Source organism: Salmo salar, chromosome ssa24 (genome assembly GCF_905237065.1).
Source record: "Salmo salar chromosome ssa24, Ssal_v3.1, whole genome shotgun sequence".
NCBI lineage: Eukaryota > Metazoa > Chordata > Actinopteri > Salmoniformes > Salmonidae > Salmo > Salmo salar.
The window spans coordinates 13,958,724-13,974,184 of record NC_059465.1 but is presented as its reverse complement, the minus strand read 5'-3'; the positions used below and the strand labels follow the sequence as shown (position 1 = coordinate 13,974,184).

The window sequence follows — 15,461 nt, the reverse complement described above, 5'->3', positions numbered from 1 at the left end:
AAAAATGTCAATGTGTTTCCAATTGCATTTGCCTTAAATAGCAAATGTGCCTACTCTGGTCTTGGTATGTGCACTCTAGCCAACAGCTCGCAGATCAGACTGGTCTCATAGACTAGACGTAACATAGTAAATCCAGGAGACAAATTAGTATGATATGTTACGGTTGGTATGGTTACATAAGACAGAAGGTTACTTAAGGTAAAAACATAAGAATAGTAGGTTGCGTGTTCGAGTCTCATCACAGACAACTTTATAATTTCAGCTAATTAGCAACTTTTCAACTACTTACTACTTTGTATCTACTTAGGGTGTTCGCTATCCCCTTCCCCTAACCCTTTTAGCTAACCCTTCCCATAACCCTAACCTTAACCCTTTAACCTAACTCCTAACCTTAAGCCTAACCCTTAACCCCTAGCCTAGCTAACATTGGCCAGCTAGCTAATGTTAGCATTATCCACCTAGCTAACGTTAACCACAACAAATTGGAATTCGTAACATATCATATGTTTTGCAAATTCGTAACATATAGTACATTTAGCAAATTTGTAACATGACATTGCTTCACCAAAAGCCTTCACATGTAAAGCTGTAGTGCTGTCTGGGATGAATGAAGCCTATTGTAGACATACTGACCTGTACATCCTGGGTCAGTGTGCTAGTGTGAAATGTAGTAGACCTCATGTGATCTGCTGAACCTTACTTAACACTGGAATTAGAGCTGTGTGTGTGTGTGTGTGTGTGTGTGTGTGTGTGTGTGTGTGTGTGTGTGTGTGTGTGTGTGTGTGTGTGTGTGTGTGTATGTGTGTGTACAGGGATCATAACTTAGCTTTCTAGACTGTTGTACAACCTTATCTTGGCTGAGGAAAATACTGTGCAAATGCATTAAGCCCTTCTGAATACTCTCACTCAACCATACATCAATGTGTAATTTAACTGAAATATAACCAGCAACCACTTAAAATCCTTCTATATCTTCTGTATATGTAATGGGTTAAATATATCTCCTGTCACCTCCAGAATAATGTAATTATATGTGCTGCAGGGAAAAGACAGAGAGGTTTGGCCTACAATAACGGCAGAAGTTGAATGGATGCCAAGCTGTCACACAGTTGGATGACATATCGGAACCCTTCACATTATTTATTTATACAGATGGGCCTCTGGGATTTGAATGTGAGTGTGTGTGTGTGTGAGAGAGAGAGAGAGAGAGAGAGAGAGAGATAGAGAGAGAGAGAAAGAGAAGAAATGAAAATGGCGTAATTCTGTGTGTGTCATTGAGTTAATGGAGGCCTTGGCCTGTGTAATGGAGCCCCTCCCTCTTGGACAGAGCAGATCATTTAATTAACGTCAGCCTTCTCTCCTCTCTCCTCTCTCCTCTCTCCTCTCCTTCTCGCCCTCCCTTCCCTCTTTTCTAAGTGACTCATCTGCACATAGTGCTGCTCTTAACACTCTCATCCCCATCCTCTGAACTAATCCACAATATAGAGCTGTCCAACATCCTACATCATCTTGCTCTTGCTGCTGGTGAGTCTCTGATCCACCTCTACGCAGACGACACCATTCTGTATACTTCTGGCCCTTCTTTGGACACTGTGTTAACAACCCTCCAGATGAGCTTCAATGCCATACAACTCTCCTTCCGTGGCCTCCAACTGCTCTTAAATACAAGTAAAACTAAATGCATGCTCTGCAACCGATCGCTGCCTGCACCTGCCCGCCCGTCCAGCATCACTACTCTGGACGGTTCTGACTTAGAATATGTGGACAACTACAAATACCTAGGTGTCTGGCTAGACTGTAAGCTCTCCTTCCAGACTCACATCAAACATCTCCAATCCAAAGTTAAATCTAGAATTGGCTTCCTATTTCGCAACAAAGCATCCTTCACTCATGCTGCCAAACATACCCTCGTAAAACGGACCATCCTACCGATCCTCGACTTCGGCGATGTAATTTAGAAAATAGCCTCCAATACTCAATAAACTGGATGCAGTCTATCACAGTGCCATCCGTTTTGTCACCAAAGCCCCATATACTACCCACCACTGCGACCTGTACACTCTCGTTGGCTGGCCCTCGCTTCATACTCGTTGCCAAACCCACTGGCTCCAGGTCATCTACAAGACCCTGCTAGGTAACGTGCCCCTTATCTCCGCTCACTGGTCACCATAGCAGCACCCACCTGTAGCACGCGCTCCAGCAGGTATATCTCCCTGGTCACCCCCAAAGCCAATTCCTCCTTTGGCTGTCTCTCCTTCCAGTTCTCTGCTGCCAATGACTGGAACGAACTCGAAAAATCTCTGAAACTGAAAAACACTTATCTCCCTCACTAGCTTTAAGTATCAGCTGCCAGAGCAGCTCACAGATCACTGCACCTGTACATAGCCCATCTATATTTTAGCCCAAACAACTCCCTCTTCCCCTACTGTATTTATTTATTTATTTTGCTCCTTTGCACCCCATTATTTCTATTTCTACTTTGCACTTTCTTCCACTACAAATCTACCATTCCAGTGTTTTACTTGCTATATTGTATTTACTTTGCCACCATGGCCTTTATTATCTTTACCTCCCTTATCTCACCTCATTTGCTCACATTGTATATAGACTTATTTTTCTACTGTATTATTAACTGTATGTTTGTTTTACTCCATGTGTAACTCTGTGTTGTTGTATGTGTCGGACTGCTTTGCTTTATCTTGGCCAGGTCGTAATTGTAAATGAGAACTTGTTCTCAACTTGCCTACCTGGTTAAATAAAGGTGAAATAATTAAAAATAAAAATTAATTCATTATTTTGTTCAACGTTCATCTAATAGCTACACGTTCATGCATAGAGAAAATGGCTCCATCCATCTTTATCCAGTACATTACATTCTTCTCACACTTTATGGGCTTTTAAGGTTTACGGATGGCAGCCATATTTAGGGTTATTGTTATGATCCATGATGTACTGGCTCTGCCCAAAGTGAATGCCTGCTTTAGCCTGCCTGTCATTATAGAAGGCAATTTGTTGCTACCAACAGTCTGGTACCAAAGGCTAGCTACCCAAACATTCACAAAAGGAATCTTCTGGTTGATAAGCTTTAGCCGACCAATGCTCTCTGTTTTCTGCATAGTTCAGACTCATTCGCTACAAAATGAAGATGACATACAGAACCCCAGCAAGCACAGACGGTTTGACAACGTTTGCGTTTGGTTCAAGTCTGATGCCATTTTTGAGATCGACCCTGGCCTGAATGTGGGTGGTTTACAGTAACTAAATGGCGCTTTCCTTTCTGTCCATCTCATTCTACAGATTGTAAAGCTTTATCTGACCTCTGCTCTGTGTTTTCTACAGGTGGTATAGCAGGGGGTATAGAGATCTGTATCACCTTCCCTACAGAGTATGTGAAGACTCAGCTACAGCTGGACGAGAAGGCCAACCCTCCCAAATACAGGGGCATCGGTGAGTGTCTGACTGTGTGTGTGTGTGTGTCCTCTCACCCCGCAACACAACGACTTTCTCTATCCATCTCCCTTCATACCTCTCTTCCTCTTCTTCCCGATGCATCTATCCTTTCTGAGATACAGGGGCGTCAGTGTGTCGACCAAATCAATTCATCGCCATCTATCTCTATCTCTTGCTCATGCTCCATTTCTTATTCTCACTATCTCGCTCCCTCTCTCTCTTTCCCTCTTAGGATCTAATTATCAAATTACCCATCATCCTCAGGTGCATTAGTGAATCTGGCAGGCTGTCACGCAACTTGTTTGTATGACACACACACACACACACACACAGACACACACACACACACACACACAAACACACACACACACACACACACACACACACACACACACACACACACACACACACACACACACACACACACACACACACACAGTCTGGCTTCTCTTGGCTGGAGCTCTGAGGATCTGAGACCATTTTAATGAGCCCTGCACACAGCTGTCTCTGCCTCATACTAAATAGCTATGTTCGTCAAGGAGTTTTCTCTCCATGTGTGAACATGAACTTATTTGAATACTCTCTGTGTGTCCATAGCTGGTTGTGTGTTCATGTATTGATGTGTGTGTAGGTGACTGTGTAAAGCAGACGGTACAGGGTCACGGGGTGAGAGGACTGTACAGAGGACTCAGCTCACTGCTCTACGGATCCATACCCAAATCAGCTGTCAGGTATGTGGATGGCATCTAGCCCTAAACACGCACACACCAATTATTTTGGTCTGTTACCCACAATACATAGCTGAAATGTCACGCTGGTCTCGTGTGTAATTATGTTATTCTTTCCTAGAGATTATATTTATTCGACCTACCTGCTTTATTCCACAATAGACCGTTCTATGGAGACCTCAGTCTCAGACAGGGGTATTTAGCATCTCTCTTTCTCTGAATGTGTTTGTTTGTGTGTATGTGTGTTAAAGAGCAGAGTTTGTCTTTAGAGTGGACAGACCCAGCCATGCGGAGCAGAGCTGCCAATTCATGTATCAGTGGAGATACAGAGAGGAAAACCTGTTGGTGTGTGTGTGTGTGTGTGTGTGTGTGTGTGTGTGTGTGTGTGTGTGTGTGTGTGTGTGTGTGTGTGTGTGTGTGTGTGTGTCAGTCAGTCAGCCTAGGGGAAGGGTTCAGTAGGGAAACAATGCATAGAGATGGACAGGGCAACAACAGTAGGCCACATCATCTGTCTAGTCTGACAGCTGTGTGTGTGTGTGTGTGTGTGTGTGTGTGTGTGTGTGTGCTTTACATAATTGGGTTAAAAAAGAAGGGAGTGCTTTTCTTCTCCCCACTTCTTCTCCCATTCCCTCTGTACCCCTCCCCCTACCAATCCATCATTTTCTCCCCTTTCCCACCATCTCCCCCATCCCATTAGCTGATTGCCTGTTATGTACAGTGTGGAGCAGTGGGGGGAGGGACGGGGAGTGAAGGAGATAAGAGAGTGGTGAGGGTGAGTCCAGAGAGACACCTTGCTTTAGTGGAGAGACTGACCTTTTTCATCCTCCCATTTAACTCCACCTGCCTTCTCATCCACCCCTTTCCTTTTTCCCTCATCGTTTCTTTCCCATATACCTCCCTCCTCCCCTCATCTCTTGGCAAGGGGCAACTGACTTTGCAGATAGAGCCCCAATGGGGTTTAGGAGATGTTCCATGGTCTCTGTGACGACCAAGGTGCCTCTGACTCATCCTGGACTTTGGCTGCCAGCCCAGTTGTTATCCATCATGTTGGGATGATTAAAACAATTCTGTCACTTTGAATTGGCTAAAGAGAGGAGGTAGTTTAGCCTTAGCACATTGAAGTAATTTTAATGGGGTGCTGTAAGGTATAGTATAGTGAAAAAAAACTATACTGCCACTTCCTTGCAGTCCAATTAAGGTGGATGAGAGAGAGAGAGACCTGTTTCGAAACTACTTTCAATCTATAAAGGCATCATTGCCTTTTGTTTGCCAGTCCGCGTCTGTGTGTTCCTGCACGACAGAGTATGTGAGTTGTGAAGCGGCTATCACTCAAACAAACTAACATGATTCTTGAGTAGAGACAGAGATACAGATGCTGCATTTTAATGAACCAAAAAATATGAAGCAAATAAAAGACAGCGAAAGAGAGTGAGAACAAAAGGAGGGGTAGAGAGGGAGAAGAGATGAAGAAATAGAACAGCGAGACACACCCAGAGATGGAGACAGATCGTCAACGTCCGAGACAGACAAGAAGACATCGGTCAGACCAGAAACTCTCGGGTGAGACGGCAGAGGCACAATAAACCTAACCTCGTGAAACCCGCCTGATCTTGCCATGTTTATTTGTCACATGCGGCGAATACAACAAGTGTGGACTTTACCTTGAAATGCTAACTTACGAGCTCTTTCCCAACATTGCAGTTAAAAAGTATGAAAATGAACAAATAGATAACAAGAAAATAGTAACACAATAAATTAACACAATAAAATATCAGTCTTTTTTTTTACCAGGTTACAAGAAAACAAACCTTTAATCAACACTAAGTGGCAAAGTGTCTTTCCTCTCCCTCTCCTCCTCCTTACCCTCTCCTCCTCTCTTCCTCCATGTTGTGTTGGGTCCTGAAATCACCACAATCCAATTTCTGTTATAAATAACCTTCCCAGTGAAGGACTCCCTGGCACAGCATCTCCTAACTGATTACAGTGAAGCTTAACACACACATACACACACTCCTGGGGAGAGACAGAACGTTAAGCTCACTTTCCTGGTAGCAGTTGCTGGGCATCCGTTGCTTGCTGAGTCACCAGACTTTATGGCTACATCTTTAAACAAGGATGTGCCTTACTTCCTGGGTAGTAAAACATTCTGCATCATTAGCAGTTTGTTTCACGTCACCTGGGCATCGAACAAAGTCGTTTGCCTCTTGCCTCAAATCAAATCCAATTTTATTGCTCACATACACATGGTTAGCAGATGTTAATGCGAGTGTAGCGAAATGCTTGTGCTTCTAGTTCCGACCATGCGGTAATCTAACAATTTCACAACGACCTTTTACACACAAGTGTAAAGGACTGAATAAGAATATGTACATATAAATATATGGATGAGCGATGGCCGAACGGGATAGGCAAGATGCAGTAGATGGTATAGAGTACAGTAAATACATATGAGATGAGTAATGTAGGGTATGTAAACATTATATAAAGTGGCATTGTTTAAAGTGACTAGTGATAGGACTGGGCAAAGACTTCGACTAGGATTTATAAGCAGTTGTATGATGCTCAGAGAGGAAGCTGGTGTGAAATTCTGCTCATCAGTAGTTTAGCTGATTAAACCCAACCTGGCTTCCTCTAAGGTGTCCAGTGGAGTTAGAACTCTTTGAAGACTCTTTGTTGTTTCCATATCTCATCCAGAGATATCAGCAACTCTGACCCTTCTCATCTTCACAGTTATACAGTATCAGTCTATGTGTTTTACTGTCACCTAGGTAACAAGGAGCCAGGATAGAGGGAGAGTCTATTGAGAGTTTAATGAGATTCTAATTATGATTCTAAAACTTTCTAGATTGAAGGTTCTAGTCTGATATTCTATGAAATTGTAGGATTAGATTTTAGACCAGTGGTCACCAACATTTTCTGAGTCAAGATCACTTTCTGAGTCAAAATTCATGCCGAGATCTACCGCTCACATGACTTAAAAAACGTAAACCTATGCAACAATAACACATTACAAACAGTACTGTAGCAATGAGGTGTGTGCAGTAGGCTATAGGCCCAATACATTATCACATTTAAATAATGTGCTTCTTATTTTACTGGGCTGATGGTGCCTGTATCTGATGGTCAGTCTCAGCGGAGGGAGAGAGCAGCAGACTGAGGGTCCGTCTCTCAACATCCCTACACTCTCCCTTTCCTCTCTTGACACTGACCAAAAAGGGACACCGTCTTCCAGCTGATGGCGAACTCGAGTCGCACCACAAATTCATGTTATTACTCCTGTGAACAGAGAAAGTGAAATATCCCATGATATTAAAAAAGACCCAAGCCTCTAATAATAACAACAACTCAAGCCTATGGAAACACTTTCCTACTCATTCATTACTGCCGCGCTGCTTGTTGTAGCGCTGAGTGGAAATAGGAAGAACGCGCATTTTATGGCCTATAAAAGTGTTGAATACAAAGTGTTGACAGTGCTGAGTAAGAACTTAAACATGAACTCACTCATAAAAACAGCAGCTCTTTGCTGTATTCGTTAACAGTCTCTCTCTAGTCATGGTTTTAAACGTTTTGAAATCTCACAGTATCAATTTTGCTGTAGTTTTATTTTATGCCTGCTACGTTACTGCAGACTCGGTCATCTGAGCAATCTGATTGGCCAGCGGTAGCATAGTGCACTTGATTTCCTCTCCAGGACCACCGGGAAGGCAGAGTTTGTACCTTCAGACACATGAAATGGCAACAGTTTGCCTACCCGGCGCGCACGGCAGTTGAATTGGCCGCACCTACCAATAACTAATAAAAAATAGACTAATAAAAAAATAGAAACACAAGGCTTTATCGTTGGGTTTTCTACAGAAATGTTTGGCGATCGACTAGAAATGCCTTGGAGATTAACAAGTCGATCGTGATCGACCCGTTGTTGACCACTGTTTTAGACAATATTCAAACTCAAGTCTAGAATCAAGTCTAACTCCTCTTCCTGATATCACTGTACCACTCTCAAACCTGAGCAACAACAACTCTGCTTGTTATCAATGACTCTCACTCATGAGAACAACATTGATTGAACTAATCGACTGGGCTGTAACATGTTATCTCTCTCCATCTTCCTCTCTCTCTCTCTCTCCTCCCCTCCTCCCCCATCTCAGGTTTGGTGTGTTTGAGTATCTCAGTAACCATGCCCGTGACGAGGCAGGGAAGTTGAACAGCACCAGGGGTCTGTTATGTGGGCTTGGTGCTGGAGTCATGGAGGCTGTAGTCATAGTCTGTCCCATGGAGACTGTCAAGGTACGTCTGAGACAGAGCATCTCTATAGCCTCCTTTATAGCTCCCTCTCCTCTTCCAATCTCTCTCCACCTCTCCTCTATAGCCCAGTCTCCTCTTCCAGTCTCTCCTCAATAGCCCCTGTCCTTTTCCTGTCTCTCCTCCTCTTCTCCTCCATACCCACCTCTCCTCTCTCTCTCTCTCTCTCTCTCTCTCTCTCTCCCCTCTCCTCTCTCTTGTCTTTATTCCCCCACTCCCCTCCTCTCAGATTTGGTGTCATTGATACCCCTTACCCACTGGTAAGGAGTCAGCTGTCTAGCTGATCATTTTTTAGATGTGAATAGGAAGACCTCATCCCAAATCAGTCACTATTTGTTACAAATCTACTCCGACAGCTGAATGAGGGTTGACCCGAGCCTTCCAGGAATGTATTCCCTTCAATCATACTCTTTAATATTCTCTGAATAAAAGTTCAGACAGACAAAAACATCCCTCAAGGCTGTCTGTCTGCTCTCAGTGCTCTGTCAAACTGATAATACAATAAAGAAAAAGAAAAAGACATGATAATGCTCTTTTTCCTGGAGCACAGTTGGGTTTCTTAATAATACTGTGTGTGTGTGTGTGCGTGCGTGCGTGCGTGCGTGTATCTGTGTATGTTTGGTGATCAAGCTGTCCCTGTGTTCTCTCTCAAGGTTAAATTCATCCACGACCAGTCTTCAGCCAACCCCAAATACAGAGGCTTCTACCATGGAGTCAGGGAGATCATCAGAACCCAAGGTAAGGAAGGAGGAGGGGGAAGTTGCCCTAGACTAGACACTGATTTAAGGCTAGGGTTTAGGGAGGGTAATCTGATCCTACCACCCTAACCTTGAACGATCAACAAAGGCCATGTATATGTCCCAAATGACACCTTATTGCCTATATAGCCCCCATAGGGCTCTGGCCAAAAGTAGTACACTTGGGAATAGGGTGTCATTTGAGAATCACACTGACATTTATTGTTTAAAGATGAACGAAACTTGAGAATCAACTTCTCTCATTGAAAACGGCTTATGTGACATTGATTTTAGTCAGAAACATTTCCAGTACCAAAATTGACTAAAAGTGCAAGTAGGTTCGTTTTGTTCATATGGTCAAGTGCTGCAAAGAAAGACCTAGTTAAGCTACAACTGGCCCAGAACAGAGCGGCACATCTTGCTCTTCATTGTAATCAGAGGGCTAATATAAATACTATGCATGCCAGTCTCTGTTGGCTAAGAGTTGAGGAAAGACTGACTGCGTCACTTCTTGTTTTTATAAGAAACATCCACGTGTTGGAAATTCCTAATTGTTTACCTAGTCAACGTATACACAGCACTGACACACACACTTACCCCACCAGACATGCCACCAGGGGTCTTTTCACAGTCCCCAGGTCTAGAACAAATTCAAGGAAACGTACAGTATTATACCTAGCCATGAGTGCATGGAACTCTCTTCCATGTTACATAGCTCAAGTGAACAGCAAACCTGGTTCCAAAAAACAAATAAAGCAACACCTCACGGCACAACGCCTCTCCCCATGTGACCTACTTGTTGTGTGTATGAACTGACATACACTACCGTTCAAAAGTTTGGGGTTACTTAGAAATGTCCTTGTTTTTGAAAGAAAAGCCAATTTTTGGTCCTTTAAAATAACATCAAATTGATCAGAAATACAGTGTAGACATTGTTAATGTTGTAAATGACTATTGTAGCTGGAAACAGCTGAGGCTCATTATCAGCAACCATCACTCCTGTGTTTCAATGGAATGTTGTGTTAACTAATCCAAGTTTATAATTTTAAAGACTAATTGATCATTAGAAAACCCTTTTGACATTAAGTTAGCACAGCTGAAAACTATTGTTCTGATTAAAGAAGCAATACAACTGGCCTTTAGACTAGTTGAGTATCTGGAGCATCAGCATTTGTGGGTTCGATTACAGGCTCAAAATGGCCAGAAACAAAGAACTATCTTCTGATACTCGTCAGTCTATTCTTGTTCTGAGAAATGAAGACTGACAAGTTCTTTGTTTCTGGCCATTTTGAGCCTGTAATCAAACCCACAAATGCTGATGCTCCAGATACTCAACAAGTCTAAAGATGGACAGTTTTATTGCTTCTTTAATCAGCACAACAGTTTTCAGCTGTGCTAACATAATTGCAAAAGGGTTTTCTAATGATCAATTAGCCTTTTAAAATGGTAAACTTGGATTAGCTAACACAACGTGCCATTGGAACACAGGAGTGATGGTTGCTGATAATGGACCTCTGTATGCCTATGTAGATATTCCATTAAAAATCAGCCGTTTCCAGCTACAATAGTCATTTACAACATTAACAATATCTACACTGTATTTCTGATCAATTTGATGTTATTTTAATGGACCAGAAATGTGCTTTTCTTTCAAAAACAAGGACATTTCTAAGTGACCCCAAACTTTTGAACGGTGGTGTATATGTGTAACTGATAGACGTACACACACTACATGTTAATGTTTTTGTATGTAATTGTCAAGACTTTTGTCTGTAATGTCTGAATCAAATCAGTATCATCCAAAACTGAGATTTGTGAGATTTGTGTGCAAGAGTTCGTCATGACTTGTGTATACAAAACATTAGGAACATCTTAATATTGAGCCGCACCACCTTTTTCCCCCAGAACAGCCACAATTCATCTAGGCATTGACAATACAAGGTGTCGAAAGCGTTCCACAGGGTTGCTGACCCCTGTTGACTCCAATGCTTCCCACAGTTGTGTAAAGTTGCTGGATGTCCTTTGGGTGGTGGACCATTATTGATACACACGGGAAACTGTTGAACGTGAAAAACCCAGCAGCGTCGCAGTTCTTGACACACTCAAACCAGTGCCCCTGGCACCTACTACCATACCCTGTTCATAGGCACTTACATTTTTTTGTCTTGCCCATTCACCCTCTGAATGGCACACATACACACTCCATGTCTCAATGCTCTCAAGGCTTAAAAATTGTTCTTTAACACGTCTCTTCCCCTTCATCTACTCTGATTGAAGTGGATTTAACAAGTGTCAGCAATAAGGGATCATAGTTTTCACCTGGATTCACCTGGTCAGTCTATGTCATGGAAAGAGCAGGTGTTCCTAATGTTTGTATACTCAGTGTACTTGAGGGTTGGGTTTTGATTTTGACAATGCCCACTTGCCCACAACCATGGGATAAACAGCTGTGGTGATTACGGTCTATTCAATAGTACGGCAGAACACACAGACAGGGAGACAGACCTGCCCAGCAGCACAGTGGAGACGACTTTGTTTATATAAGAAAACACATCACACATGTTTGAACTTGAGAAATACTGCACCAAACACATTAGCTAGATGTTAAATTGTGCGACTAAAAGTGCCTAAAAAAATTCAAAATTAATTACAGATTTATTGAGCCATCTTAAATGAATTCTGACAATTTTGAGGAAGTGATTCTGGCTTTGTACCTATGATGTCTCATGGGGGACAAACATCAGTAACTACCACATTGAACCAACACCCTCAAGACTGAAAACGTATTTTTATTAATGAGCAACAGAAAAACCCATGCAGAATTGGCGCGTTCAGTCATTCTTTAAAGAGGGTAGTGCATAATGCTGCTACTACATCCGTGATGCTAACTGCTGCTAACTGCTGCTGTCTGCTACTGTCCCCCAGGTATTAGGGGGACGTACCAGGGCCTGACAGCCACCGTCTTGAAGCAGGGCTCCAACCAGGCCATCCGCTTCTATGTCATGACCTCCCTCAGGAACTGGTACAAAGGTACGGGAGTGTCAGCCTCTGACACGTTTATGAATACCGGCCCTGGAAGCCTGTCTACACCACACAGACAATGCTGACCTCTAGTGGTCACCTGTAAAAAGGTACTCTCTTTGATAAGCGTACTGTGTATATCCAACTTTGGTGAGTGTTAAAGAGCATTCTGTCCGTGTCTCCTCTCCCCAGGGGATAACCCCAATAAGGCTATTAACCCTGTGGTGACGGGAACGTTTGGAGCCGTCGCAGGAGCAGCCAGCGTGTTTGGGAACACACCCCTAGATGTCATCAAGACCAGGATGCAGGTACAGGATAGGGTACCGCTATAGGCACTTGTGTACATCTGAAAGGATTAAATGTGTTTGAAATACATGTATGGCGTAACTCCACCCCTGTTTAAGTGAATAACCCTGTGTCTTTCTCTCTCTAAGGGTCTGGAGGCTCATAAGTATAAGAGTACGCTGGACTGTGCCTTGAAGATCACGAGACACGAGGGTGTACGAGCGTAAGTGCACCACTATACACTTCTATACGATCAAACGTTATGTATAGCTCCCTTCAGGAACCTAATGTTATTGTTTACTGCTCATTCCGTCTCACTCCTGAGGTTCTACTCCATAGAGATCCTGAGTTCTACGTATATGATGTTCTACTCTCCTTGTTCTGTGTTCTCTAGGTTCTATAAGGGGACGGTTCCTCGGCTGGGTCGTGTGTGTCTGGATGTGGCCATCGTCTTCATCATCTATGAGGAGGTGGTCCAGGTTCTCAACACGGTCTGGAAGACGGAGTGAGGGGGCCGGGCTGGAGCCTCTTCTGACCTCACTGGGCCAAACACGATGTGACTGGACAACTGAGCCTTCTACCAGTCTGCGTCTCAAACAACACCTTATTCCCTATATACAGTAGTGCGCTACTTTTGACCCATCAGGCTCCCATCAGGACCTGGTCAAAGGTAGGGCATTGTGTAGGGAATGGAGTGCCATTTCAGACGCAGCCTACCCATAACTGTACTCACCAGCTGAGCTGTAAGCGGAGTGAAAGCTGTCATATGAATAATATCTATTTGGACGTAGCCTACCTATTTGGATGCAGTGGTCACAAACCCTGGTCCCGGAGAGCTACAAAGTGTACAGACTTCTGTTCCATCCCTGCACTAACACACCTGATTCTTCCAAACAAGGCCTCCATGAGTTGAATGAGGTGTAGCGCTAAACTGGGACAAAATCCTGCACGTAATGTCACTCTCCAGGACCTGGACTGAAGAACACTGAAATATATGATGTGTTTTTTTTTAATATCTACATAAATGAATTACAGTATCATAATGAGTTAACTGTATGGTAGTGGGTACCATATCATCCTGAGTTAAAGCATAGTGTTTCTGCCTTGACCTGAGGGTTTAGCTACAGTAACAGTTACAGTAGCAACTACATGAATTGTAACTTATACCCTCCTTTTGAGAATTTATTACCAACCCTTTTATGCAAGCATTTTACTTGTGTGATATGATTTTTATTTTTATAATGCATATTATGGTTGACTATTAATGTTTAATTGCTGAGTATATTGTTTTACTCAGTTCCAGATGCCAAGCCCATCCAGTAGCAAGCTGCCAAGTTGTGACAAATTATACTAATTATTGTCACAGTTCTACTATAATACCACTCACTCAACGTCTTTTTCCTCAAGTGAAACGTATACATAGAGTAATATATTCTTACCAAGAGAAGAGAAAAATGGGTAAATAATCTATATTTATTCATAATATATTGATCGGAGTCTTTTCAATGTATTTATTGAATGTTGAATGTGTAGTAATGAGTCTCTGTGTTTGAGACACGCTGTTATACTGTGCAGTGTTACGTACAGTTCTTACTTGTATTGTAAGTGAGTGCTTCATGGTGTTAACATTACAGTACTGTATGGATTGGGTGGGTGCAAGAGGTCGCAGCTTTTTTTTGTTCCTGTACGGTATATCCACAGATAGAACAATGAGACAGATATTTCACTGGATGTATAAATATGAAGCATCCACTTGGTGTTTCCATTCACTACCAAATATGGTAGTGAGAGAAAGCCCACTGGCGCGCAGTGGTAGAAAATGGAACGAGATGGATTTTGGCCTACATTCTGCAAATGTTCTCATCGATGAAACATTTGATCTCAATACAGTTTTCTGTTCCCAAAACTATAATCTGTTATGAATAGAGTGGACTAAGTTTTGTAGACTTCAGCCTTTGTCAAAGTTTTTAAAAATCGCGTTGTTTAGAAGGAATGCAAAGTCAAATTGGTTATCGCACACGCGAATTTCACAGAGTAGGCATTCCCTAACGGAAATATGCAGATGTTTGCTAGAACGGGCCAATAGGATCTCGCTAGCTGATGCTTGGCTCTGCCCACCTCCTTGCTTGTTCTGCCCACTATGACTAATCTGTTCCCATCGGAAACGACAGGCCGTGGTCTATCTTGGTTTAGTTATAATCTTTGGTATATCACTACTGGTCTCCATTCGGGCTCAACCATACAGTAACTCAGTTTCCCAGCTCAGATTGCCTCCTGCCACAGATGGTTGCGTTCCAGACAGTTCAGCATTGTTCTGAGATGGAAACTTGAGGGAACATTCCCATTCCATTCACACACATTCATATCATTCCAGAGGCCTTTGTTGTCAAAATGGCACCAAATTTAACATAATCCTTGACATTATGTTACATTTGGTGCCATTTTGGGGGTTGTTTTAGTTTTAACTTCATGAGGAAAACAACCATTTTGAAACCATTACAATGGATTTTTTTAAATCGATCTCATGTAGGTTTTCAGGGTCTTGATCATAAAGTGTATTTTGCCACAATCATCAATTGCTATGTGTTGTAGTCATGTAACATATGTTATTATGTAAGAGCATTCTGAATCTGCACAAATATCTGCCCTGACGATTGTGGTCAAATCTATAACAAGAAAATATGGCTTTATTTAGCATCGGTGAAATAGAAAATAAAACACATTACTTTGCTTTTAGAGCCATTGTGTTGTCGGTAACAGTATACTGACTGTTTTGACTCTGCTTTTACATAGTGTTGTATATACAACATGTACTGTAAGGTATGGGAGGCCTCAGTCTCCTCCTCACCATATACTGTCTAAAATATCATAATCTCACCCTCAAAATTAAATGGATGTCATTCCAAATTCCTAGAGGAATGCACTGTGTTTCTTACGT

The 15,461-nt window shown here is 42.6% G+C and overlaps 1 protein-coding gene across 1 annotated transcript in view; it reads left to right on the top strand.

Moving 5' to 3' along the window:
• The window catches only part of LOC106585061 (tricarboxylate transport protein B, mitochondrial), a 30,431-nt gene extending 14,997 nt beyond the window's left edge, over positions 1–15,434 (top strand). The window contains exons 2-9 of the mRNA XM_014170824.2: positions 3,340–3,447; positions 4,082–4,181; positions 8,327–8,465; positions 9,134–9,218; positions 12,143–12,247; positions 12,431–12,546; positions 12,673–12,746; positions 12,918–15,434. Of these exons, the coding sequence (XP_014026299.1) occupies positions 3,340–3,447; positions 4,082–4,181; positions 8,327–8,465; positions 9,134–9,218; positions 12,143–12,247; positions 12,431–12,546; positions 12,673–12,746; positions 12,918–13,032 (842 nt within the window). The 3' untranslated portion in view covers positions 13,033–15,434. The remainder of the gene's footprint in view (positions 1–3,339; positions 3,448–4,081; positions 4,182–8,326; positions 8,466–9,133; positions 9,219–12,142; positions 12,248–12,430; positions 12,547–12,672; positions 12,747–12,917) is intronic.
• The last annotated feature ends 27 nt before the right edge of the window (positions 15,435–15,461 follow it).